Source organism: Schistocerca piceifrons, chromosome X, assembly GCF_021461385.2.
Source record: "Schistocerca piceifrons isolate TAMUIC-IGC-003096 chromosome X, iqSchPice1.1, whole genome shotgun sequence".
NCBI classification, from domain to species: Eukaryota; Metazoa; Arthropoda; class Insecta; order Orthoptera; family Acrididae; genus Schistocerca; species Schistocerca piceifrons.
The window spans coordinates 758,661,652-758,687,369 of NC_060149.1; the positions used below are offsets into that span (position 1 = coordinate 758,661,652).

Below are 25,718 nucleotides of genomic sequence, written 5' to 3' on the forward strand. Positions count from 1 at the left end.
GTGGACACAACTAAGTTTCTAGGGCTCACACTGGACAGGAAACTTTGTTGGTCTCTGCACATCTTTTATTTGGCTGCCCTTTGTACACGTTCCCTTAATGTCCTTAGAGTTCTTATTGGTTCATCTTGGGGAGTGGATTGCACTGTCCTGCTTCGCTTGTATTGGTCCATAGTCCGATCAAAGCTGGATTATGGGAGCCTCGTCTACTTGTCTGCTCGGCCATCCCTCTTACGCCGTGTCAACTCCATCCACCATTGGGGGTTACGTATTGCGACCGGAGCATTCTACACTAGTCCCATCGAGAGTCTTTATGCTGAAGCTGCCGAATTACCATTGACCTACCGGCGCGACGTACTGCTTTGTCGGTATGCCTGCCGGCTATTGTCAATGCCCGACCACCCCTCTTATCAGTCCTTCTTCGCCGATTCTCTCGACAGTCAGTATGGTTTGCATGTGTCTGCCCTGCTGCCCCCTGGAGTCCGCTTTCGTCGCCTACTTCGACAATTGGATTTTGCCCTCCCTACCATCTTCAGAGAGGGAGAGAGCCCGACACCACCATGGCTCCAGGCTCCGGTTCATATTTATCTCGACCTCAGCTCGCTCCCGAAGGAGGGTACTCTGGCTGTAGTGTATTGCTCACGGTTTGTCGAACTTCGTGTGCGACTTGCCAGTCACACCTTTATTTACACTGATGGCTCCAAAACTGACGATGGTGTCGGCTGTGCCTTTGTCGTCGGGGCCGGCACCTTTAAATACGGCTCCTCGACCAGTGTTCCAGGTTTACGGCCGAGCTTTTTGCTCTCCATCAGGCCATTCAGTATGCCTGCCGCCACCGCCATTCATCGTATGTACTCTGCTCTGATTCACTCAGTGCTCTTCAGAGCCTTGGAGCTCCATATCCGGTCCATCCCTTGGTGCAACGGATCCAGCAGTCCCTCCATTCTTCTGCTGCTGATGGCTCTCCTGTCAGCTTTCTGTGGGTTCCCGGCCATGTAGGAGTGCCTGGGAATGAGGCTGCAGTCCTCCTGCCTCAGCCAGCCTCCCATTGTGTCCTGTCATCTGACATTAGTGGGGTTGTTTGTAAGAGGCTTGTGTCTTTGTGGTGGGATACTTGGTCATCACTTCAAGGAAACAAGCTCCGGGCAGTAAAACCGATCCCAACTGCTTGGACAACCTCCTCCCGACCATCTCGCGAGAAGAGGTCCTTCTGACCAGGTTGCGGATTGGGCATTGCCGGTTTAGCCTACCTGCTCTCCAGTGACCCAGCCCTGCAGTGCCCTTGTGGTCATGCATTAACAGTGCGCCATGTTTTATTGTCGTGTCCCCGTTTTAGTCAGTCTCGTGTTGTCCTGTCTCTGCCATCTACTTTACAGGATATTTTAGCTGATGATGCTCTAGCAGCTGCTCGTGTTCTTCGTTTCATTCCTTTGACTGGCTTGTCCAAATTCATCTAACTCCTTCACTTATTTTATCTGCATCTTTGTAAGAACTTTCTGGGGTCCCCCCCCCCCCTTGAGTTTTACTAGATTCTATGTGCTCTAACACTTGTGACTGGGCGCTAATGACCTCAGTAGTTGAGCGCCCTTAAACCCCAATCAAAAAAAAAAAAAAAAAAAAAAAATTTATGGAAATGGAAGAGGATGTAGATGAAGATGAAATGGGAGATATGATACTGCGTGAAGAATTTGATAGAGCTCTGAAAGACCTAAGTCGACACAAGGCCCCGGGAGTAGACAACATTCCATTAGAACTACTGACAGCCTTGGGAGAGCCAGTCCTGACAAAACTCTACCATCTGCTGAGCAAAATGTATGAGACAAGGCGAAATACCCTCAGACTTCAAGAAGAATATAATAATTCCAATCCCAAAGAAAACACACATTGACAGATGTGTAAATTACCGAACTGTCAGTTTAATAAGTCACGGATGCAAAATACTAACGCGAATTCTGTACAGACGAATGGAAAAACTGGTAGAAGCTGACCTCGGGGAAGATCAGTTTGGATTTCGTAGAAATATGGGAAGACATGAAGCAATACTGACCCTACGACTTATCTTAGAAGAAAGATTAAGGGAAAGGCAAACCTACGTTTGTAGCATTTGTAGACTTGGAGAAAGCTTTTGACAATGTTGACTGGAATAATCTCTTTCAAATTCTGAAGGTGGCAGGGGTAAAATACAGGGAGCGAAAGGCTATGTACAATTTGTACAGAAACAGATGGCAGTTATGAGTCGAGGGCCATGAAAGGGAAGCAGTGGTTGGGAAGGGAGTGAGACAGGGTTGTAGCCTCTCCCCAATGTTATTCAATCTGTATATTGAGCAAGCAGTAAAGGAAACAAAAGAAAAATTCGGAGTAGGTATTAAAATCCATGGAGAAGAAATAAAAACTTTAAGTTCGCCGATGACATTGTAGTTCTGTCAGAGACAGCAAAGGACTTGGAAGAGCAGCTGAACGCAATGGACAGTGTCTTGAAAGGATATAAGATGAACATCAACAAAAGCAAAATGAGGATAATGGAATGTAGTCGAATTAAGTCAGGCGATGCTGAGGGAATTAGATTAGGAAATGAGACACTTCAAGGAGTAAACGAGTTTTTGCTATTTGGGGAGCAAAGTAACTGATGATGGTCGAAGTAGACGAGGATATAATATGTAGACTGGCAATGGCAAGGAAAGCGTTTCTGAAGAAGAGAAATTTGTTAACATCCAGTATAGATTTCAGTGTCAGGAAGTCGTTTCTGAAAGTATTTGTATGGAGTGTAGCCATGTATGGACGTGAAACATGAACGATAAATAGTTTGGACAAGAAGAGAATAGAAGCTTTTGAAATTGTGGTGCTACAGAAGAATGCTGAAGATTAGATGGGTAGATCATGTAACTAATGAGGAAGTATTGAATAGGATTGGGGAGAAGAGCAGTTTGTGGCACAACTTGACAAGAAGAAGGGATCGGTTGGCAGGACATGTTCTGAGACATCAAGGATCACCAATTTAGTACAGGAGGGCAGTGTGGAGGGTAAAAATCGTAGAGGGAGACCAAGAGATGAATACACTAAGCAGATTCAGAAGGGTGTAGGCTGCAGTACGTATCAGGAGGTGAAGAAGCTTGCACAGGATAGAGTAGCATGGAGAGCTGCATCAAACCGGTCTCAGGACTGAAGGACCACAACATCAACAAGGCAAGGGACCGATGACCTTTGCAGTTTAGTCCCATAGAACTTGACACAAATTTCCCAAAATCTACCCCATACACAGGCCTGTTACAGCAAAATGGTAACAAATTGCCCTATGCATCGTTATGTTACAGCACATTTGTAAACTGATTGCCACAATACATCACCATGTTATATAAAATTGTAACAAATTCCACCATACCCCAAATCTGTGGTGACAGTGTGTGTATGTGATATAACCAGAGAGTGGGTGTCAGCTACTGAATCCCAAATAGTATTCTTAACACTGGCGGCTGGCCATTATCCCAATTAAGGTGTCTACCATGAGCTGAAACGCATGTTGGATACTACTGGTGTCATGATAGTAAGTTTACATGATGATTGCTATTATCCTGATCAGTACAACTACCATTACTTTTAATGTACGATTTTACTCAACAATTAAAAAAATAATGCCCTGTCAGTTGGTCTCAGCTACTGGATCTCAAAACTGTATTCTAATACCAAAAGCTTGTAGTGTATGTGGCATAACCTGACAGTGAGTGTCAGCTACTGGGTCTTAAATAGTATTCTAACAGCAGAAGTTGACACATGTGGCTATAACCCAACAGTGAGTATCAGCTATTGGATCTGGATCTTAAATAGTATCCCAAACACGAAACAAAATTCAAAAAAATGGGTCCATTCATCAGCACTACTTTACAAAATTGTAACAAATTGCCCCATACATCTACGTTGTTGCACGAAAGTGCAAGATATCACAACTCTTACACAAAATTATCAAAAATAGCCACATACATCAACATTCTTGCACAAAACTGTAGTAGACAGCCCTTTTCATTGTCATTGTTACACAAACTGCTAAGAAATTGTTTCATACATTGTCATTTATGCTGATGTCATTTATACATATTCTTAGTTAGCAACATATGGTGCAATTTGTTACAATTTCATGTCACAATGATGACGTACGATACAATTTGTTAGTTTTGTGAAACACGAGGTGTATTGGGGCAATTTGTTATAATTTCGTGTACCATTGACAATGTATGGGGCAATTTGTACAATTACATTTTTGCCTAATCTATAACTGTCTGCCTACATAAGTGACTGAGTCAGCATAAATGGTTGGCACACGGAGGACCTGGGTTCAAGTCCTCCATACTGCCAAGGATTTTTCCTTGGTGGAGGACTGGTATGGGATGTACTCAGCCTTGTGATTGCAACTGAGGAGCTACTTGACTGACTAGTAGTGGCTCCACTGTCCAGAAAATGTGCCAAAAGGCCAAGATAGCAGTGTGCTGATCACATGTCCCTCAATAACACATCTGCTTGACACTGCAATGCAGAGGATGACACGGTGGCCAGTGGATAGCCCTTTGGCATTCATGGCCTGGCCAGGAGCTCGTTTTTTATCTATAACTGTATGTAAAATGGGAGAATTGGTTACAATTTTGCTTTATCATGGTGACATACAGGGTATTACAAAAGATACGGCCAAACTATCAGGAAACATTCCTCACACACAAAGAAAGAAATATGTTATGTGGACATGTGTCCGAACGCTTACTTTCCATGTTAGAGCTCATTTTATTACTTCTCTTCAAATCACATTAATCATGGAATGGAAACACACAGCAACAGAATGTACCAGCGTGACTTCAAACACTTTGTTACAGGAAATGTTCAAAATGTCCTCCGTTAGCATGGATACATGCATCCACCCTCCGTCGCATGGAATCCCTGATGCACCAATGCATCCCTGGAGAATGGTGTATTGTATCACAGCCGTCCACAATACGAGCACTAAGAGTCTCTACATTTGGTACCGGGGTTGTGTAGACAAGAGCTTTCAAATGCCCCCGATAAAATGAATGTCAAGAGGGTTGAGGTCAGGACAGCATGGAGGCCATGTAATTGGTCAGCCTCTACCAATCCATCGGTCACCGAATCTGTTGCTGAGAAGCGGTCTTATACTTCATCTGAAATGTGCAGGAGCCTCCATCGTGCATGAACCACATGTTGTGTCGTACTTGTAAAGGCGCATGTCTAGCAGCACAGGTAGAGTATCCCGTATGAAATCATGATAACGTGCTCCATTGAGCGAGGTGGAAGAAACTAAATGAGATCTAACATGGAAATTAAGCGTTTCGGACACAAGTCCACATAAAATCTTTTCTTTATTTGTGTGTGAGGAATGTTTCCTGAAAGTTTGACCGTACCTTTTGTAACACCCTGTATAGGGGCAAAGTGTCAAGTAGCCTCATACCCTAACAGTACCCATCATACATTCAGGGTAATGGTAGTCTCCATATCAAATGACCATCATTACGCACAGTAGTATCAACCATGGCAGTCACCATAATTAAGGTTGTGGCAGTCGCAGTCTACTGTTCAGCATGTTATTTCATCAAAGATTCTTGTAGTCTCCACTATGTAATAGGCATAAGTTAGCAATGTCAGCAGAAGATCAAGAACATTTTGTAATACAAGATAAAGTTAATAACTTAGCATGGATGCACTATAATGCCTGGGTGACTTCTAAAATAGCTGAAAATGGATAGTTCAAAGCATATCAACCCTCATTTCCAACCTGTATGAAGGTGTATCAATGTTGTTTCATTGAGGTGTCATGTAGTTTGAACAGAGTGACAGCATTTTTCAGTCATTGGCAAGTGCACTTATAAGCTGAAAGTTAGGTCAACAGTAATGTTACATGTGTTTCGTAATTTATACAACAGATCTTTAAATATTTTGATAAATAATGCACACACATTTTGTTCTCTTTAAAGCGTAGTGCAGTAATCAAACTTTGCTTGTTGTGATGTGCACATTAATCTATTAGATATATCAGTAGTGCCAATAATCTGTATTTTTTTAACAATATTATAGAAGAATGAAATTACTTCAGTAGCACCTTTTATGTTTTGTACTTCAGATACACACATAGTTTGATTGCTTCAAAGACTGAATTTTTGTTAACAATCAGAGACCTGTAGCTATACTTGCATTTTGATAAATAACTTTGTTTTGATAAAAAGATCTCATTTTCAATACCTGGAACTTTCATCTTTGTGTGAAACCTTTTCCATCTTTTCCTTTTTACATTATGTATTTGGTACTTTTAACAGAGCAGAAAAGATAGATTACTACTTGCCATACAGATAACCTGCTAAGTTGCAGATAGGCCCAATTAAAAGACACTTACACATAAGCCTTCGGCCACAGTCAATTGGAAAAAGAGTGACACACATCATTCATTACTACAAGCAAGCACACCTCACGCAGATATCCGTGCAGTCTAATGCGCTGTTTCCCGAGTGGGAAGCCTCAGCGATTGAGGGCTGGTTCCCCTTATTCCACCTCAGTCACACTATGTCAAATTCTGTCTCCATGTACACGTAAACCATAATTACTCTACCACGCAAACATTTGGGGTTTACACTTGTCTGGTATGAGATGTTCCCCGGGGGGGGGGGGGGGGGGGGGGGGCTCAAATGGGGGCTGAACTGCACAATAAACCTGGGTTTGGTGTGGGGCGGCAGTGGGGTGGGTGGTCTGCTGTGGTCTGTTGTGGGGTTGTGAACTGTTAGGGCTATGGCAGGACGAAGCCTCTCCATTGTTTCCTGACTGCCAACTCTGGCAGCACAGGCTGGAGTGCAACTATACTGTAAGATAGAAGCAGTAATTTGAATGGGGTGAGGGAAGGGGAAGTGCTAGCAGTGTATAGGTTAGGGAAGAAAGGAGTGTCATCTTGCGAGGTGTGCAGGTACTAGAACGCTATCAGGCACAGCGTCAGGAGGTTGTGGAGCAGGGAATTGGGGAAAATGGAATGAAAAAGGAGAGGAGCAGAGAAAGATGGGCAGGTGCATTAGCAGAGGATGACAAAGAAAGAGTGTAGGTGATGAGAATGGGGAGGAGGTAATAGGACAGAGAGGGTGGGAAATGTTGGGTGGAGGGTGTGGGGACAGTATGTTACCATAGGTTGAGTCCGGGATAATTACAGGATCACAGAATGTGTTGTAAGGGTAACTCCAATCTGTGCAGTTGAGAAAAGTTGGTGGTGGATGGCTTGGTTGGTGAAGCAGCCATTGAAATCAGGCATGTTGTGTTCAGCTGCATGTTGTGCCACAGGGTGGTCTACTTTCCTCTTGGCTATAGTTTGGTAGTGGCCATTCATCAAGGTGGACAGCTGGTAGGTAATCTTCACGTAGATTGTTCTTATTCCTATGACATTTAACTGGTGAATAAATAATGCTGAAACTTGTAGTGCAATGAAAGATAGATAGCTCCATGTCATGCATTTAAAAAATGTATTAGTCATTTACAATAAAATTCAGGTACAATGTGAGATATACAATCACAGCACATTACGATGCGTAAATACACCGATTTCCTAACCATATACAAATTACAGGGTGGTATTTCTGTTGTCACAATAAACTGCCAGCACATACAAAAATAAGAACTTGGAACACACACACACACACACACACACACACACACACACACATATATATATATATATATATATATATATATATATATAAAAACCACAAAGATATAGCTTGTTAGCCATGCTTTAAAGTTCTCTGTAGAACATTGTGTGTGAATTCCCAGTTATAATTTAGTTATCAGAGGAAGACTAAATTATTTTTGGATGTATCTACTTTTGCATGGATGGGTACACATACAGCAACCTAGAGCACTTAATACATTACATTACATTACCTGAAATGTCAGCAGCTGTTTCCAAAGTGGTAGCTTCAATGTGAGCAATGTTTGACATTCAAGTAAATCAGTTTCCAGAGGCTTAGATCAGATGAGGGGAGGAAGGCGGGAAGTATTTGCTTGATTCTGTGAGGAATGTAATGAAAAAGGACATTAGTGGATCATTCTATGTAAACAACACAAAGCAATCCTTTCAAGTTAAACATCTCTGATTTCTGCCACATTTTCTATGTTCAATCATCTCGGTAGGAGATGAACAGCTACCGATCTCTGCCATACACTGTCAGATGGCTTGCGGAGTATGGATGTAGATGTAGATGTATATGAGAACCCTGTGGAAATTACAGGCCTGCAAACTGAAACCAAAATTTATTAGACTTGTGATTCTAATCTATATAGAGCAATGGATTTACCACCAGAAAATTAATTTAGTAGGCCCTTGCATTAATATGCAGTATGACTTCACATCCTCCAATTAATCTTTTCCCTTCCTATCCCAGACAGTCACCAGCCAGCAGTCAAGGTGACCCTGGGTGTAGAGGAACCTTTCTTAACTTAAATGTGTTGTCTCCTAGAGACTTCCATAGAATAACATGAAAGTGTGTATATGTGCCACTTCCATTTTCATTTATCAGTGCAATATAATGAAACTATCAGGTTTCTTTCCATGTGGAAGGAGGTGCGCTTAGTAACTGTACTATTTTCAAGTAGTAAAGGGTACCCCTTACTACTTGACATTGAAACTAAATAACTCAAAATATACCACACACAGAATATATAAATATACTTTTATAAGGATTGGATAGGAAATTTACGTTTGTATTATAGATTATAATTAAAATTGTACCAACCATCACCACCTCACACATTATCATTGGCACTTTCGTCAGTGAAATTAATTTCATAATTACGTTCTTGAATGCGCAATGACAGAACAAGCAGTGGCAATGGCCAACCTAAAGAAGTTTTTTTTTTTGTTTTGTTTATGCCTTCTGGCTGGATCAACGGAAGCGTCCGATTCCACCCGTCTGCTTTGACCCGTGACGTAATGGTATTGTGGTGTGTGACATCACGACGATGTGGAGTTTTTGAGTTGGTTGTGTTTCTAGGTGCCATGTTGTTATATTTGCTGGTGCCCTCTGCTGGTAAAAATAGACGTGCTGAGTTTAACGGGCAACATTGTGTTCATTTGAGTTTGGGTTGTCATCGTGCTAAAGTAGTTTTGAGTTTCTGTAGTTAGTGCGATAACGTGGGTTGTGAAGTATTTTCAGTGAATTATTTAGGCGAATAGCCTAGGAAGAAATTGACTCCTTGCGAGAAAACGTAAAAACTGAAAATTGTGACCGGAGTGTTGCGGCATTTTTTGTAACGCAACTAGAAAAAAAAGGAAGACCTTAAAGAATATGGTACCATTGTCTAGGTGAAAGATACGTATGCATGAGACAATACAAATTTAGGCTGAAGTTCTGTAGAAGCCAAATTATTTTATTGTTGCCAGTGCCACATAAGCTTTCTGTGTATGTGATTCACACACTTTTAACTTTTGCTGCAGAGTTTTAAAGGTGGAAAGAGAATGTAGCAACGCATCAGGAACATTCGTTATGGTCATACAGTGCAGTATTTGTTTCATGCAGTCCCGCACTGCTAGTATGTTCTTACATCCATGTCTCAATTATTAAAGCACGATAAGATGGGTTGGAATGACACTGACGAAATTGCATACAAATAGTGTTTAACAACAGAGATCAAGGTACTGCGGTGTTTGCTACGACTTTAAACAGCTTCTACAACACTAATTTATCACCCAGCAGGAGCTGGAAATCTTTCGGATACTAAAGACGAACGCAAAGTAAAATGATCTCGCGTTCGTAATACGCAGGTATCACAACAGTTCACAGGGAAAAATTCACCCATTACAAATGCAAATACTAATTAAGTCTGTCATACATGGAAATATCCGACTTATTTCATTACACATTTCTACATGATCCCACTCTTTTGTTCTTTAATTTTGGTGAGATGATAACAAATAAATAGGCAAAACGATTTTGGCTTATTTATGCACAGCCTTGACTTATCCGCGTTATTACCGACAGACGTTCCTTTACACAATTAATTATACTAAACGAGTTGATGGAAAATTGCGCTCATTGCAATTAACAAATATCAGATTTTTAAGCTACACAGAAAAAACACCATGAAACGCGAAAGATAATATGGATCACAATTTCATTTTGGTTTTTTATGAAAATGTTTTCAATTAACAATTCAGTATTGATATTTTTATTTCTTTAATAATGCGCTATTTCGCTAGTGGCATCTGGAAAAATGAAATTCGTACTAATTACTGAATATTTTCGTATTTCTTATTTTTATGACTGACATATCTCCCCTTCTAACCACCTTGATTACGTCTTTGACAGCAGAATACTTCTTTGAACGCTATGCAGAGGAAAACAAAGACGCGTTAATATTTGAGTTTTGGCGGCAGTAGTGTGTTGTTCGCGCATCGTGTACGGTTTGTTGTCGTCGAAGACTAGCAAAATGGCTGGTGTTTTTGGCATTCATGTGGGTAATTCTTCAGCCTGCTTGGCGTATTGTAAGGTTGGTAATGTTTTTCATATTTGTTGTTCACTGAGAACTTCTAATGTGCCAGAAGTGAAGTCATGAACGATTATTCTTCTAGCTCGAATGTATTAGTGAGAAACGTTCTAATAAGATCATATCAATGTAACTTTGACATTATTTTACGTTTTGTTTCTCAGGATGGGAAAGTTGATATTATAGCCGACGACAGTGGCAACAGAATAATGCCTGCAATAGTCGCATTTGTAGACGGTGAAGAGGTAAGGAAATTTTGTACTAAGCAGCAGTTTATTTGAATAGTGCCCTCTAAGCTGAAATTGCCTGTTACTTCTTAATTTAGTTGGTTTACCACTGTTCCGTAATTCCGCTTCGTGATCAAAATTTAAGAGATCGAATGTGTTTCAGACTGTTGGACTCCCAGCGAAGGCAGCTCTTATTAGAAATGCCACATGTACAATCGTTCGCAATAAGAAACTCTTAAATGACAGTATTCCTGACGACGAACTTGAGCATCATATCAAGTCAGTGAAATGTAAAATAGTGACTGAAGGAGGCCTGAAATATGAAATCCGAGATGAAGACAAGATTGCTGTGTATACCCCAGAAGGAGCCATGACGTGCATTTACAAAAAGCTGTTTGGTATGTAGAAATGTTTTTATGTGTATCGCCCCGATCTCATATTCCTACGAGTAGCTAGTATGGTTCATTCCGTGTAATCTCACAGGGGGTGAAAATGTGGCTGTTTCAGAATTTAGTCATATTTGGAACATGGATGCCCACATGTCTCAGTAGTAAAACTGCCAAATAGCACTGTTCTAACTCTTACCATTTTTGATAAAATCAGGTTTGAAGATTCATGGGTGGGTACCCAGTCATTAGTCAGGAACCGGTTTCCGTGTTCTCAGACACTTGCTATTCAGTAATGAGGTGACCTACAGACATAAAGTATTTTAGTCATGTACTGTGTGAGTCATTAAGTTGATATATTGCATAAAAAGTAGAATACATCTCTGTTTTTTATGAATAACGTTGAGAATTGCTCTTTCTCCGTGATGTGCTTTACATGTGTGATTTTTTACAAATTATAACTTCACAGAGGGAAAAAATGCAGACTTCATCGTACGCACTATAACTCTTTAGTGCTAGCATTAAGTATAAATAACAATGACAAGCTTTTGGCATTGAAATTAGTAGTTCTTACCTTCACTTAAAGATGACTCCATCACAAAAAAGGGCCAATTTGACAAATTTCAAAGTCCTGTGGGGTACATAGACAATTGAATCACAATATGATTTTTTGCTGAAATGTTTATATATCTGTCAGCAATCTTATCTGCAAAGAATACAGGGCATTAATAATAAAAACGTGTATTCCTTGAAAAATTGACCTGTAGGTCAGAACTGTAAACAATTTAGAGCTGAAAACAGTTATGAATCATTTTTCTCAGTGGGTATGTTGTATTTCTCTGTTAAGTGTCTTTCCTGTGTAAAGAATTAAGGGACAATGTGGGTGCACAAATGAGGTGATACATTCATATTCTGTCACTGCAACTTAAAAAGACAAGTTAAATGAAACATAAGAAATGGTGTAAGCAGTAATGAGACACAGTAATAACTTTAAATATGTACTTATATGTACAGATACAAAAATATTACGAAGAACATTTTGATAAACAAATTCAAATATAAAGAAGGAAACTAACTTTAAAACCCTTCCACTTTGCATATAACTGTTTTCCTCGACATCTTGATGCAGAAGCAAAATGAGTTCACTTAAATGTGAGAGATATTATTTTTTTCCGAAGCACTTGTTGTCATGTTTATACAACTCCTCACTGTGTCTTTGTAATGATGGGAATCTGCCTGACGTGTAGTAGCATTGGAGAAGGTGACCCAAACAGCATCATTCCAAGCTAGCCATGAAGGGAATTGTAAATCAGCAGTAGGCATGCAGTTAATGTCAACATCTTTAAACTCATGTGATGCCTGGGAAATGGGTCCTGTGTGCCAGATTTTGTTGTATTTGAAAGCCACGTTCTGCCTGACTTGGAACCTTTTCTGCAAACCATTTCATGAGCTCCCATTGCGACACTGCTCCTTTTTTATATGTTGGAAGTCTCTTTATTATAAAGGTGTTAATTGCAGTGAGTAGTAATGTGTGGTGCAATCACATTACTGGAAATGTCATTGCTATACTGTACCTGTGTTCTGAGAAACCTTAATGTTACTTGATCTGTGAAGAAGCAGAGCATATTAGCACCCTGTATTGTCTGGAGTGCCCTGTGAACAATGCAACCAATTTTCCGATATAAGGAGCTCCTAACTCAGAAATGTAGAATTCAGCTCGTAATGGACAGTTTCAAGTTTTTATCTGCTCCACCTTTATTGAGTATTGTCAGAGTAACTTCTACTGTTGGTGTCCTAGAGCACATCGGACTTGGAGAAAGAACAATTAAAGAGATGCATGGTTTAATTGCTGCTCCAGAATGCAGGAGTGGTCAAAAGATGTTACCTGGAATTGTCGTAAAAGGTGACGAAAAAGAACAAACCACTAATAAGGCTTATCCCCCTTTTAGTGTGATTAGTTGGTTCAGGACAGAACGAAAGAAGCCTCGGACAAGCGCCGTCATGGTCGGGGAGACACAGCAGACATGTCTGTGTATGTGCGGATGGATATGTGTGTGTGTGTGTGTGTGTGTGTGTGTGTGTGTGCGCGCGAGTGTATACCCCTTTTTTCCCCCTAAGGTAAGTCTTTCCGCTCCCAGGATTGGAATGACTCCTTACCCTCTCCCTTAAAAGCCACATCCTTTCGTCTTTCCCTCTCCTTCCCTCTTTCCTGATGAGGCAACAGTTTGTTGCGAAAGCTTGAATTTCATGTGTATGTTTGTGTTTGTTTGTGTGTCTATCGACCTGCCAGCACTTTCGTTCGGTAAGTCACATCATCTGTGTTTTTAGATATAAATTTGTAGTTAAATAAATAACTCTTGAAAAGTCTAGAAAATATATAGTTAATATGTGGTTTCCAGGCCAATTTATTGTCAGTAAGAACACCTAAAAGTTTAGTAGTTTTTAATTCATGATGGTTAGGAATCTCTTAGAGGCTAAAATTAAGTACGTGTGTTTTACTTTCATTTAGTAAGAAAACATCGCAGTACCCACATCCTGCGAGGCCTCACTCAGTGAAAACTAACCAATATGCAAAGATGTTTTGTGTTGGCCTTGTAGGTACTGCGATGTTTGCATATGTCTGGTTATGATTAACCAATCATATCCGCTCATCTGGAGATAGATTGAGTCGAAAGTTGATCGAAAGGTAGCGATTTGAAGGGCAAAAGGGAAAAAAGTGCCAAGGCAAGAGCCAAGGGAAAGAAACCTGTGTGATAGTTGGGTCAGATTTTACGAGCAGTAGCAGTTTTCTTGCTGTCTGCAACAGGTCACGCAAGGCTAGATTTTGATTCTAGTGGGTATCTTGCAGGCAGATGCCTTTGATGTTGTGCAGTGGTGTTTCTCGGCGGCTGCAGCTTCTCGGTCAGTGTCAGCATACTAGTAACAGTTAGGTTCATCATCATTTAGTGTCTTGATAGGTTGTATATTGGATTAACAGTGTAGGGCGGTGTTGGCGGTTTCTTTGTGCGTTAGTGTGCGAGCTTGTCAGCTTCCCTGTTGTAGCCTGTTGGTCGGCTATAATAGCAACTGGCATATCCAGTCAATGTTGCTGATGTTGTCATGTGAGAATTTATAAATAAACACGGATTAGTAATAAAAACAATAAAGGTCTGAACACCGATCCTTGTAGCACTCCAGGCCTAACATAAACCAAATTTGACTTCTCGCTATCAATGCACACAACTTGGTGTGTGCCCCCCTGCGGGTCCGGGGGTTAGAATAGGCCCGAGGTATTCCTGCCTGTCGTAAGAGGCGACTAAAAGGAGTCCCTCCCCTTCAAGGGGGTAGTTAGCGCCTGTGTCCTGAGACGGATGGTTCCACGACCTATATTTGTGGTCATTTTGGTTTTTCACTTCTTCTTGTTTCTTCCTTCCATTGTTGGTTCCTTTCTTTGTTCTTCTCCATCTCACTGTCTTCCTTACGCTTTCCCTTGCCTTCTTTCCCTTGCCTTCTTTCCCTTGCCTTCTTTCCATTGCCTTCTTTCCCTTGCCTTCTTTCCCTTGCCTTCTTTCCCTTGCCTTCTTTCCCTTGCCTTCTTCCCCTTGCCTTCTTCCCCTTGCCTTCTTCCCCTTGCCTTCTTCCCCTTGCCTTCTTCCCCTTGCCTTCTTCCCCTTGCCTTCTTCCCCTTGCCTTCTTCCCCTTGCCTTCTTCCCCTTGCCTTCTTCCCCTTGCCTTCTTCGGTCTCCGTCTCAGGGTTTGAGACAGTCTGTCCTCTCTCTCCCTCTCTCTCTTCTTTTTCCTCTTCTTCCTTCCTCCCTGTGCGCGCCTGAAGGCCGACCCACGCGTTCGCACGTGTAGCTGGTGACGGGGTAACGCGTAATTCCCCGCCCTGGGTAGACAAGTAAGGCACGCACGTACCCCCTGGTAAAGGTCAGGCCCAGGGAGGGGTGATTGCCTGAGCTGATACCTTCTGACCATGCCGATTGGTCCCTCCGTCTGTTTCTCGGGAGGTGTGACCTGAGGTGTAAATATTCACTTAAGGCGGGAGTGCCCTCTGAGAGGGTCCCCACAAGGAAGGAGCGTGCCATCGGAGACGCTGGCAATCATGGGGGATACCTCCGCAATGGATCTCTCTTCTTCTTCTCTCTCGACTTCTGCCCACAAACGGAAACTTGACCAGCCACCAGTGACAAAAGTACTACCGCCTGCCCCACAATTCGTGGTAGTTTCTCGATTTGAGGATGGAAAGGATTTCTCCTCTGTCAACCCTTTCGTTATCCAGAAGGGCGTAGATGCCATAGCCGGATCGGTCAAGTGTTGTACCAGGTTGCGTAATGGTACCTTGTTACTGGAAACTGAGAGCGCCTTTCAGGCACAAAAACTGCTTCGGGCCACACTCCCGTACACGTTCCCTGTCCGGGTGGAGGCTCACCGCACTTTGAATTCGTCTCATGGTGTTGTATATACTAGATCACTCGACGGATTGACTGACGAGGAGATTCAGTCTTTCCTCGCTGAGCAGGGCGTGACGGCTGTCCGTAGGGTCATGAAAAAGGTCAACAATGACCTTGTACCGACCCGGACACTTTTCTTGACCTTTGATAGTGTTCAGCTGCTGCCGCACATCAAAGCGGGCTACGGGGTTATTTCTGTTCGCCCCTATGTCCTGACACCTACGCGCTGCTACCAGTGTCAGCATTTTAATCACACTCGCCAGTCTTGTTCCAATGCGGCTAAATGTGTCACTTGTGGCAGGGATGTCCATGAGGGTGACTGTCCACCTCCGTCTCCTCGTTGTGTGAACTGTCATGGTGACCATGCAGTGTCCTCCCGCAACTGTCCCATCTACAAGGAAGAACGCTGTATCCAAGAAATTCGGGTCAAAGAGAAAGTGTCCACCTCGGCTGCTCGCAAGCTATTTGCTAGTAGGAAGCCCACGCTGCTCCCAGCGGGGAGATACAGTACTGTCCTTGCCTGTCCTCAGACTACCAGGGAGGTGGCGACACAGGCATGCGATCTGACCTTCAGCACCACGGTCGTCCGTTCGGCCAGTGCTAAGATCGCGCGGTGGATGTCTCCTCTTCCTCCCGTCACCCCTCAGACACAAGCACCTTCATCAGCTTCTGCCAAGACGAAGACCCAGAAGTCAGATGCATGGGCCTTCAAGAAGGAACCGTCCCGTGCAGACTTCCTACGTACCTCGAACTCCAAGCCATCGACCAGTACTTCAACTAAACGACCTTCCAAGAAGGCTCATAGGAAGCACAGTTCTCCTTCTCCGCCACGGCACATTTCTTATCCTGCGCCACCCAGCCGATGCCGCCCCAGGCCGTCATCCCTTTTGCTTGGCCGCACCGCTGGTAGCCGAACATCTGGCTGTTCACCTGCAGAGAAAGCTCCCCCTCCCGGCCATCTTAACAAGATGGCAGATGAACCTATAGAACCAATGGACGATGACTGTCCGCCTACTGATAGCGGCGGCAGAGCTCACTCGAAGCCAGGCCCTCAGCGGCCTTCGAGGTGACCCCTTCTTTCATCTTCCTTTTCTTCTCACGATGGCACTTATTCACTGGAATATTCGCAGCATTCGCTTGAACCAAGAGGACTTGAAGTTGCTGCTCCGCTTGCACTGTCCGCTCGTCGTAGCCCTCCAGGAAACGAAGCTACACCCATGCGATCAAATTGCCTTGGCACACTACACCTCTTTGCGTTTTGACCTACACCCTGTGGTAGGTATTCCGGCTCATGGAGGGGTTATGTTGCTGGTCTGGGATGATATTTACTACGATCCCATCACATTGCACACCGGCCTGCAGGCAGTTGCCATCCGAATTACTCTCCCCACTTTTACATTTTCCATTTGTACCGTTTACACTCCATCGTCGTCTGCCGTTACCAGGGCAGACATGATGCAAATTATTGCTCAGTTATCTGCACCATTTTTGTTAACTGGAGACTTCAATGCCCACCATCCCCTTTGGGGCTCTCCAGCATCCTGCCCGAGGGGCTCTCTGTTAGCAGACCTTTTCAACCAGCTCAATCTTGTCTGCCTCAATACTGGCGCCCCTACTTTTCTTTAGGACACATATCACACCTATTCCCATTTAGACCTCTCTATATGTACTACCCAACTTGCACGCCGGTGTGAGTGGTATGCACTTTCTGATACATATTCGAGCGACCACTTCCCGTGTGTTATCCATCTCCTGCATCATACCCCCTCACCGTGCTAAACTAGTTGGAACATCTCCAAAGCAGACTGGGGGCTCTTCTCTTCCAGGGCGACCTTTCAGGATCAAACTTTCACAAGCTGCGATAGTCAGGTCGCACACCTCATGGAAGTCATTCTCACTGCTGCTGAATATTCCATCCCTCACACTACTTCTTCTCCATGTCGCGTACCGGTCCCCTGGTGGACCACAGCATGTAGGGACGCTTTACGTGCTTGTCGACGTGCTTTATGCACCTTTAAACGCCACCCTACAGTGGCGAATTGTATCAATTATAAACGATTACGTGTGCAGTGTCGTCATATTATTAAAGAAAGCCAGCTGGGCTGCTTTCACAAGCACCTTCAACAGTTTTACTCCTTCTTCTGTTGTCTGGGGTAGCCTGCACCGGCTATCTGGCACTAAGGTCCACTCACCAGTTTCTGGCTTGACGGTCGCGAATGACGTCCTTGAGGCCCCTGAGGATGTCTCCAATGCCTTCGGCCGCTTTTTCGCAGAGGTTTCGAGCTCCGCTCATTACCACCCTGCCTTCCTCCCCCGAAGACAAGCAGAGGAGGCTAGGCCACCTAACTTCCGCTCCTCGAATCATGTAAGTTATAATGCCCCACTCACCATGCGGGAACTCGTAAATGCACTTGCCCGGTCACGGTTCTCCACTCCAGGGCCTGATTCTATTCATATTCAGATGCTGAAGAACCTTTCTCCTGCGGGTGAAGGTTTCCTTCTTCATACTTATAATCGCGTCTGGATTGAGGGACATGTTCCCGCATGCTAGCGCGAGTCTATTGTTGTACCGATTCCTAAGCCGGGGAAGGACAAGCACTTGCTTTCCAGTTATCGACCCATCTTGCTTACCAGCTGTGTGTGTAAGGTGATGGAGCGAATGGTTAACTCTCGTTTGGTTTGGATGCTCGAATCTCGATGCCTACTTACCAATGTACAATTCGGATTTCGTAGGCGCTGCTCTGCTGTTGACCATCTGGTTACCTTGTCGACCTTCATTATGAATAACTTCTTGCGGTAGCGCCCAACCGCGGCTGTGTTCTTTGATTTGGAGAAGGCTTACGACACCTGTTGGAGGGCGGGCATTCTTCACACCATTCATACATGGGGCCTTCGCGGTCGCCTCCCACTTTTTATTCGTTCCTTTTTAATGGATCGACAGTTCAGGGTACGTGTGGGTTCTGTCCTGTCAGACACCTTTCGCCAGGAGAATGGGGTGCCACAAGGCTCAGTTTTGAGCGTCGCTCTCTTCGCCATAGCGATCAATCCAGTAATGGATTGCCTCCCAGCTGATGTATCAGGCTCCCTTTTCGTGGACGATTTTACCATCTATTGCAGCGCGCAGCGTACATGTTTCCTGGAGCGCTGTCTTCAGCGTTCTCTTGACCGTCTTTACTCCTGGAGTGTCGCCAATGGCTTCTGTTTTTCTGCCGAGAAGACGGTCTGTATTAACTTCTGGTGCTACAAAGAATTTCTCCCACCGTCCTTACGACTCGGTCCTGTTGCTCTCCCATTCGTGGAGGCAACAAAATTTTTAGGTCTTACATTTGACAGGAAACTTAGCTGGTCTCCACATGTGTCATATTTGGCTGCCCGTTGTACCCGTTCTCTACATGTCCTCCGTGTTCTCAGTGGTATGTCATGGGGAGCGGATCGAACCGTCCTACTTCGCCTATATCGGTCGATCGTCCACTCCAAGCTGGATTATGGGAGCTTCGTATACTCCTCTGCACGGCCGTCCATCTTACGCCGCCTCAACTCCATACAACATTGGGGTTTACGTCTTGCAATCGGAGCGTTTTGTACTAGTCTTGTCAAGAGTCTTCATGCCAAAGCCGGTGAATTGCCACTCACATACCGGCGCGATATACTGCTTTGTCGGTATGCCTGTCGGCTACTGTCAATGCCCGACCACCTGTCTTATCGTTCCTTTTTTGACGACTCTCTCGACCGTCAATACGGGCTGTATGTCTCTGCCCTGCTACCCCCTGGAGTTCGCTTTCGTCGCCTCCTTCAACACCTTGATTTTTCACTCCCTGCAACCTTTAGAGTGGGCGATAGCCACACGCCACCTTGGCTCCAGGCTCAGGTTCGCGTTCACCTTGACCTCATCTCGCTCCCAAAGGAGGTTACCCTCGGTTCGGTATACCACTCCCGTTTCGTCGAACTTCGTTCGAAGTTCATTAATATGACCTTGATTTATACAGGTGGATCTAAGACCAATGACGGGGTCGGGTGTTCTTTTATTGTCGGGGCACAAAGTTTCAAATACCGGCTCCATGGCCATTGTTCGGTCTTCACAGCTGAGCTCTTTGCCCTCTACCAGGCTGTTCTTTACATCTGCCGCCACCGACATTCTGCTTATGTCATCTGCTCCGATTCCCTGAACGCCATCCAGAGCCTAAGTGATCCGTATCCAGTTCACCCTTTCGTGCACCGGATCCAACGCTCTCTTCAGCAGCTGGTGGACGACGGTTCTCTGGTTAGCTTTATGTGGGTTCCTGGCCATGTCGGTATCCCTGGGAACGAAGCTGCAGATGCCGCAGCCAAGGCTGCGGTCCTCCAGCCTTGGACAGCTTCTTGTTGTGTCCCTTCATCAGATTGTAGCAGGGTCATTTGTCGGCGCATTTTATCGCTGTGGCATGCCGATTGGGCTGCACTTACGAACAACAAGCTTCGGCCCCCCAGGGAGTCCACAACTCTTTTGTGGATACATGCGTAGCGAGCACGGGACCCCGAGCTAATATGGCCCTCCTTCCTTTCCGGGCTGCATACCTTCCTTTTCCGCATCCTTCCCTATCCCCCGTCTTCGCCCCCCCCCCCCCCCCCCACCCCTCACCTCTGGCTCTTTCCTTCCCTTTCTCCCCCTCTGGGAGTATGGTTTGTGCCTACGTCCAGAGACGGACGTTCGTAAATGTAACGCATTCTTCGCCGTCTCTGCTTGTATGTCTTCATCCTTCCTTTGTCCTTCTCTTTTCCTTACCTCTTCTCTTTACCCTTTTCTCCGCTGCGGCGTTTGAGACCTCTCTTCTTTCCTTTCCCTTTCTTTGTTTTTCCCTTTCTCTTTCTTCCTCCCTGTGCATGTCTGAAGGCCTACCCACGCATTTTCGTACGTAGCCGGTGACGGGGTAACGCGTAATTCCCCGCCCCGGTTAGACAGGTAGGACACGTACATACCCCCTGGTAACAGCCAGGCCCAGGGAGGGGTGATTACCCGAGCTGATACCTTCCGAAAGTGCCGATTGGTCTCTCCGTCCGTTTGTCGGGAGGTGTGAACAATCACCTAAGGCGGGAGTGCCCTCAGAGAGAGCCCCCACAAGGGAGGAGCGCGCCATTGGAGACGCCGGTAATCATGGGGGATTCTTCTGCAATGGTTTCCTCACCTTCCACTATGTCTGCTCACAAGCGTAAGTTCACTGAGTCTCAGCCACAGACAGTTCTTCCATCGTTGCCACAGTTCCTTGTTGTTTCTCGGTCTGATGAAGGTCACGACTTCTCCACGGTCAACCCTTTCATTATTCAGAAAGGTGTCGACGCAATTGCAGGTCTTGTAAAGTCTTGTTCCAGATTACGGAATGGCTCCTTGTTGTTAGAAACAGTCAGTGCCCTCCAGGCACAAAAATTGCTGCGTACTTCACTTCTCCACACCTTCCCTGCCCACGTGGAACCGCACCGTACTTTAAATTCCACGCGTGGAGTCGTTTATACATGCTCCCTCGATGGATTGTCTGACGACGAAATTCAGCACTACCTGTCTGACCAGGGTGTAACGGCTGTTCATAGAGCTATGAAAAGGGTTGACACGAATATCATTCCAACCCGCACTGTCCTCTTGACATTTGACAAAGTTCAACTCCCATCCAAAATCAAAGCAGGCTATGAGATAATTTCCGTTCGCCATTACGTCCCAAACCCTACGCGTTGCTATCAATGTCAGCGGTTCAATCACACCAGCCAGTCCTGTTCCAATCCGGCCAAATGTGTTACGTGTGGCAAGGATGCCCATGAGGGTGCTTGTCCATGTCCATCCCCTCGCTGCATCAACTGTATGGGTGACCACGCTGCTTCCTCTCGAGATTGCCCCATTTTTAAAGACGAAAAATCAGAGTGAAGGAAAAGCTGTCAACCTTTGCTGCTCGAAAATTATTCGCCAGTCGACAGCCCACCATGCCTCAGACAGGAAAATACAGCACTGTCCTTGCTTATCCGCAGCCAACAAAGTAGGCGGCCACGCGGACTTGTGACCTCACCTTTAGTGCCACGGTCGTCAGATCGGCCAGCGCAAAGATCGCCCGTTCAACCTCACCACTTTCGCCTGCCCACTCTATGGCTCACTCTTCATCGGGTTCTGCTAAATCTCGAGCCCAAAAGTCAGACACCAAGACTTTGAAAAAAGAGCATACTCGTGAAGATTTTTTACGTACCCTAACTTCACAACCATCGGTTCCTCCTTCATCTAAACATCATATTTCCAAGAAGGCTAATAAGAAACCCAGTTCATCTCCTTCTCCGCCAAGGCGTGTCTCATCTACAGCACCACCTGGCGGAAATCGCCCTCGGCCGTCTTCTGTGTCGCCGAGGCGCACTGCTGGCGACCGATCAACCGGCCGATCGCTGGTGGCAGGAGCTGCTCCTGAACAACCTATGGATCAGGATCTTCTGCCTTCGGCTGAATGCCATTCCATGCTGTCGGTCGCAAGCTCTGAGCAGTCGTTGAGTTGACGGCAACCTTGGTCACATTCCTCCATTTTCTGTTCACCCTATGTCCATTATCCACTGGAATATCCGCAGCATTCGAGCCAATCGGGATGAATTGTCGATCCTCTTACGATCCTACTCGCCGGTCATCTTCTGTCTTCAGGAAACAAAGCTGCGTCCCCATGACCGCTTTGTTCTCCCCCATTTTTCAGTCCGTCCTATTTGATCTCCCCTCTGTTGAAGGCACTCCAGCCCATGGAGGACTCCTGATTCTTCTCCGTGATACTCTCCATTATCACCCAATCCACTTAAACACTTCCTTCCAAGCTGTCGCTGTCCGTCTTTCCCTTTCTGGATATACCTTTTCTCTTTGTACTGTATACATTCCATCATCCACACCAATGGCACGAGCTGATCTCCTTCATCTTCTTGGTCAGCTTCCACCCCCCTATTTGCTGGTTGGGGACTTCAATGCCCACCACCCGCTTTAGGGATCTCCACATCCTTGTCCACGTGGCTCACTATTGCTAGACGTCTTCCACCAAGCGGATCTAGTTTGCCCCAACACTGGGGTCCCTACATTTTTGTCTGCCTCTACGACAAATTTCTCTCATTTGGACCTTTCGGTCGGTACTGTTCCGCTAGCTCGGCGCTTCGAATGGTTCGCCCTTGATGATACACACTCGAGTGAACACTTCCCATGTGTCCTTAGACTGCAGCCCCAACTGCCCTATATGCGCCCGCGACGCTGGAAGTTTGCCCAAGCCGATTGGACACTTTTTTCGTCTCTAGCGACATTCGATGACCGTCACTTTCCTAGCGTCGGCGATGAGGTCTCACATATTACCGACGTTATTCTTACAGCTGCGGAACGTTCAATACCACGCACCTCCGAATTGCCCCGGCGCCCCCCAGTTCCTTGGTGGAACGAGGCATGCCGTGACGTAATACGTGAGCGGCGACGTGCTCTTCGCGTTTTCCGCCACCATCCTACTTTGGCCAACTGTATCCGCTATAAGCAGTTCCGTGCGCGATGCCGTCGTGTCATCCGCGATAGCAAGAAGGCAAGCTGGAAATTCCTTATTAGCTCAATTAACACCTTCACTCCCTCCTCCGGAAGTTTGGAGTCGGATTCGACGGTTATCAGGCGCGCCTAGTTTCTCCCCGGTCTCTGGGCTCACTGTCGCGTGTGATACGTTAGTGGACGCCGTCGCAATTTCTAACTCCTTGGGTAAACACTTTGCTGAGATTTCGAGCTCTTCAAATTAGCCACCAGCGTTTCTCCCGAAGAAACATGCAGCGGAAGTGCAACCTCTTGCTTTCTTCTCTCAAAGTCGCGAGAGCTATAATACTGTTTTCTCCATGCGGGAACTCCAACATGCACTCTCTTCTTCTCGCTCCTCCGCCCCAGGACCGGATGGTATCCACATCCAAATGTTCCTGCATTTATCAACCCATAGTCTGCGTTACCTCCTTCGCCTTTATAATCGAATTTGGACCGACAGTACTTTTCCCAGACGATGGCGGGAAGCTATCGTCGTTCCTGTTCCGAAACCTGGAAAGGACAAACATCTCCCCTCTAGCTATCGCCCCATTTCTCTCGCGAGTAGTGTGTGTAAGGTTTTGGAGCGTATGGTGAATTGCCCTTTAGCTTGGTGGCTGGAGTCCCGCAGTCTTTTAACACCTGCCCAATGCGGTTTCCGAAAGCATCATTCTGCAGTTGACCATCTTGTTTCTCTCTCCACTTATATCATGAACAATTTTCTCCGGGAACGCCAAACAGTAGCAATATTTTTTGATCTGGAGAGAGCATACGATACCTGTTGGAGGACAGGCATCCTCCGCACACTGTTCTCTTGGGGCTTTCGAGGTCGTCTGCCCCTTTTTCTTCGCGAATTTATGACAGAGCGCATATTTAGAGTGCGGGTGAACACTACTCGCTCCCGTACTTTCTCCCAAGAAAACGGGGTACCCCAGGGCTCCGTGCTAAGTGTTGTACTGTTTGCTATTGCCATAAATCCAATTATTGATTGTCTCCTTCCTGATGTCTCGGGCTCCCTCTTTGTGGACGATTTTGCGATCTTCTACAGCTCTCAACGGACCAGCCTTCTTGAACGACGTCTTCAAGGATGTCTCGATTGCCTCTACTCTTAGAGCACCGAAACCGGCTTCCGTTTTTCTCCCAGTAAGACCATTTGTGTTAATTTTTGGCGACGTAAGGAGTTTCTTCCACCCTCCTTACATCTAAGACATGTCAACCTTCCATTTTCGGACGTCGCTAAATTCTTGGGTCTTATGTTTGACAGAAAACTGTGCTGGTCCTCCCACGTTTCCTATCTTTCGGCTCGCTGTCTGCGATCGCTCAACACCCTCCGTGTCCTGAATGGTATGTCCTGGGGAGCAGACCGAGTGGTCCTTCACCGCGTCTATTGCGCCTTAGTGCACTCGAAATTGGACTATGGAAGCATAGTTTACTCCTCTGCTCGGCCGTCTATTCTTCGTTGTCTTGACTCTATCCACCACCGAGGATTACGTTTAGTGTCTGGAGGTTTTTACACCAGCCCTGTGGAAAGCCTTTATGCTGAGACTGCTGAACCTCCACTGTCCAATCGGCGAGCAGTCCTTCTGAGTCGTTATGCTAGCCATCTGTCTTCCATGCCTGCTAATCCAGCCCATGACATTTTTTCGACACCTCCTTTGATGTAGGGTATGCAGGCCGCCCCTCCTCCCTACTACCACCGGGAGTCCGCGTTTCGTCAACTGCTCCATTCTCTTTCCTTCCGCTTTCCTAAAACCTTCCTGACAACTTGGGGTACAGCACCGCCTTGGCTCCGTCCCCGGATCTGCCTGCTCCGTGACCTTTGTCAATTTCCCAAGGATGGTACCCCTTCACTTGTTTATCGCCGGGCATTTGCTGCTCTATGTGCACAAATGAAGGAAGCCACATTTATTTACACTGATGGCTCGAAAACATCGTTAGGTGTAGGGAGTGCCTATATTGTTGGCAACACCCTAAATCAGTTTTGGCTTCCTGACCAGTGTTCGGTTTATACTGTAGAACTTTACACTGTTCTCCAGGCTGTCCACTACATCCACCGCCATCAGCGGATACAGTATGTTATCTGCTCAGATTCTCTCAGCTCTCTCCTCAGTCTCCTAGCTCTTTACCCTGTGCACTCTCTGGTCCACCGGATTCAGGACTGTCTGCGCTTGCTCCACCTGGGGGCGTCTCGGTGGCGTTCCTCTGGCTCCCGGGACACGTTGGTATCTGTGGAAATGAGGCGGCTGATATTGCGGCCAAGGCTGCAGTCTCTCTTCGTCGGCCAGCTATTCAATCGATTCCCATCGCCGATCTACGGAGCATTTTATGTCATCGTGTTGTTCTTTTATGGCACCCAGATTGGTCGACACTTCTCCATAATAAATTGCGGGACGTGAAAGCTCTTCCTTGTGCTTGGACCTCTTCCTCCCGAACGTGTCGTCGGGAGGAGGTAATTTTAACTAGACTCCGGATAGGGCACTGTCTTTTTAGCCATCGACATCTTTTAAGCGGCGATCCTTCCCCACTCTGTCCCAACTGCTCTCAGCTTTGGACGGTAAGACACCTTTTAATTGAGTGCCCCCATTTTACTCTGTTATGCGCCTGTCTACAGCTGTCGCCTGATATATCGTCAATTTTAGCAGATGAC

At 45.6% G+C, this 25,718-nt stretch overlaps 1 protein-coding gene across 2 annotated transcripts in view; it reads left to right on the top strand.

The window, feature by feature from the left end:
- The first annotated feature begins 10,322 nt into the window (after window positions 1-10,322).
- Window positions 10,323-25,718, top strand: part of LOC124721882 (heat shock 70 kDa protein 14-like) — a 261,865-nt gene continuing 246,469 nt past the window's right edge. For both annotated transcript variants that reach the window (XM_047247031.1, XM_047247032.1), the window contains exons 1-3: window positions 10,323-10,509; window positions 10,671-10,751; window positions 10,897-11,131. In XM_047247031.1, coding sequence (XP_047102987.1) covers window positions 10,450-10,509; window positions 10,671-10,751; window positions 10,897-11,131 — 376 coding nt within the window. In that variant the 5' untranslated portion in view covers window positions 10,323-10,449. The remainder of the gene's footprint in view (window positions 10,510-10,670; window positions 10,752-10,896; window positions 11,132-25,718) is intronic.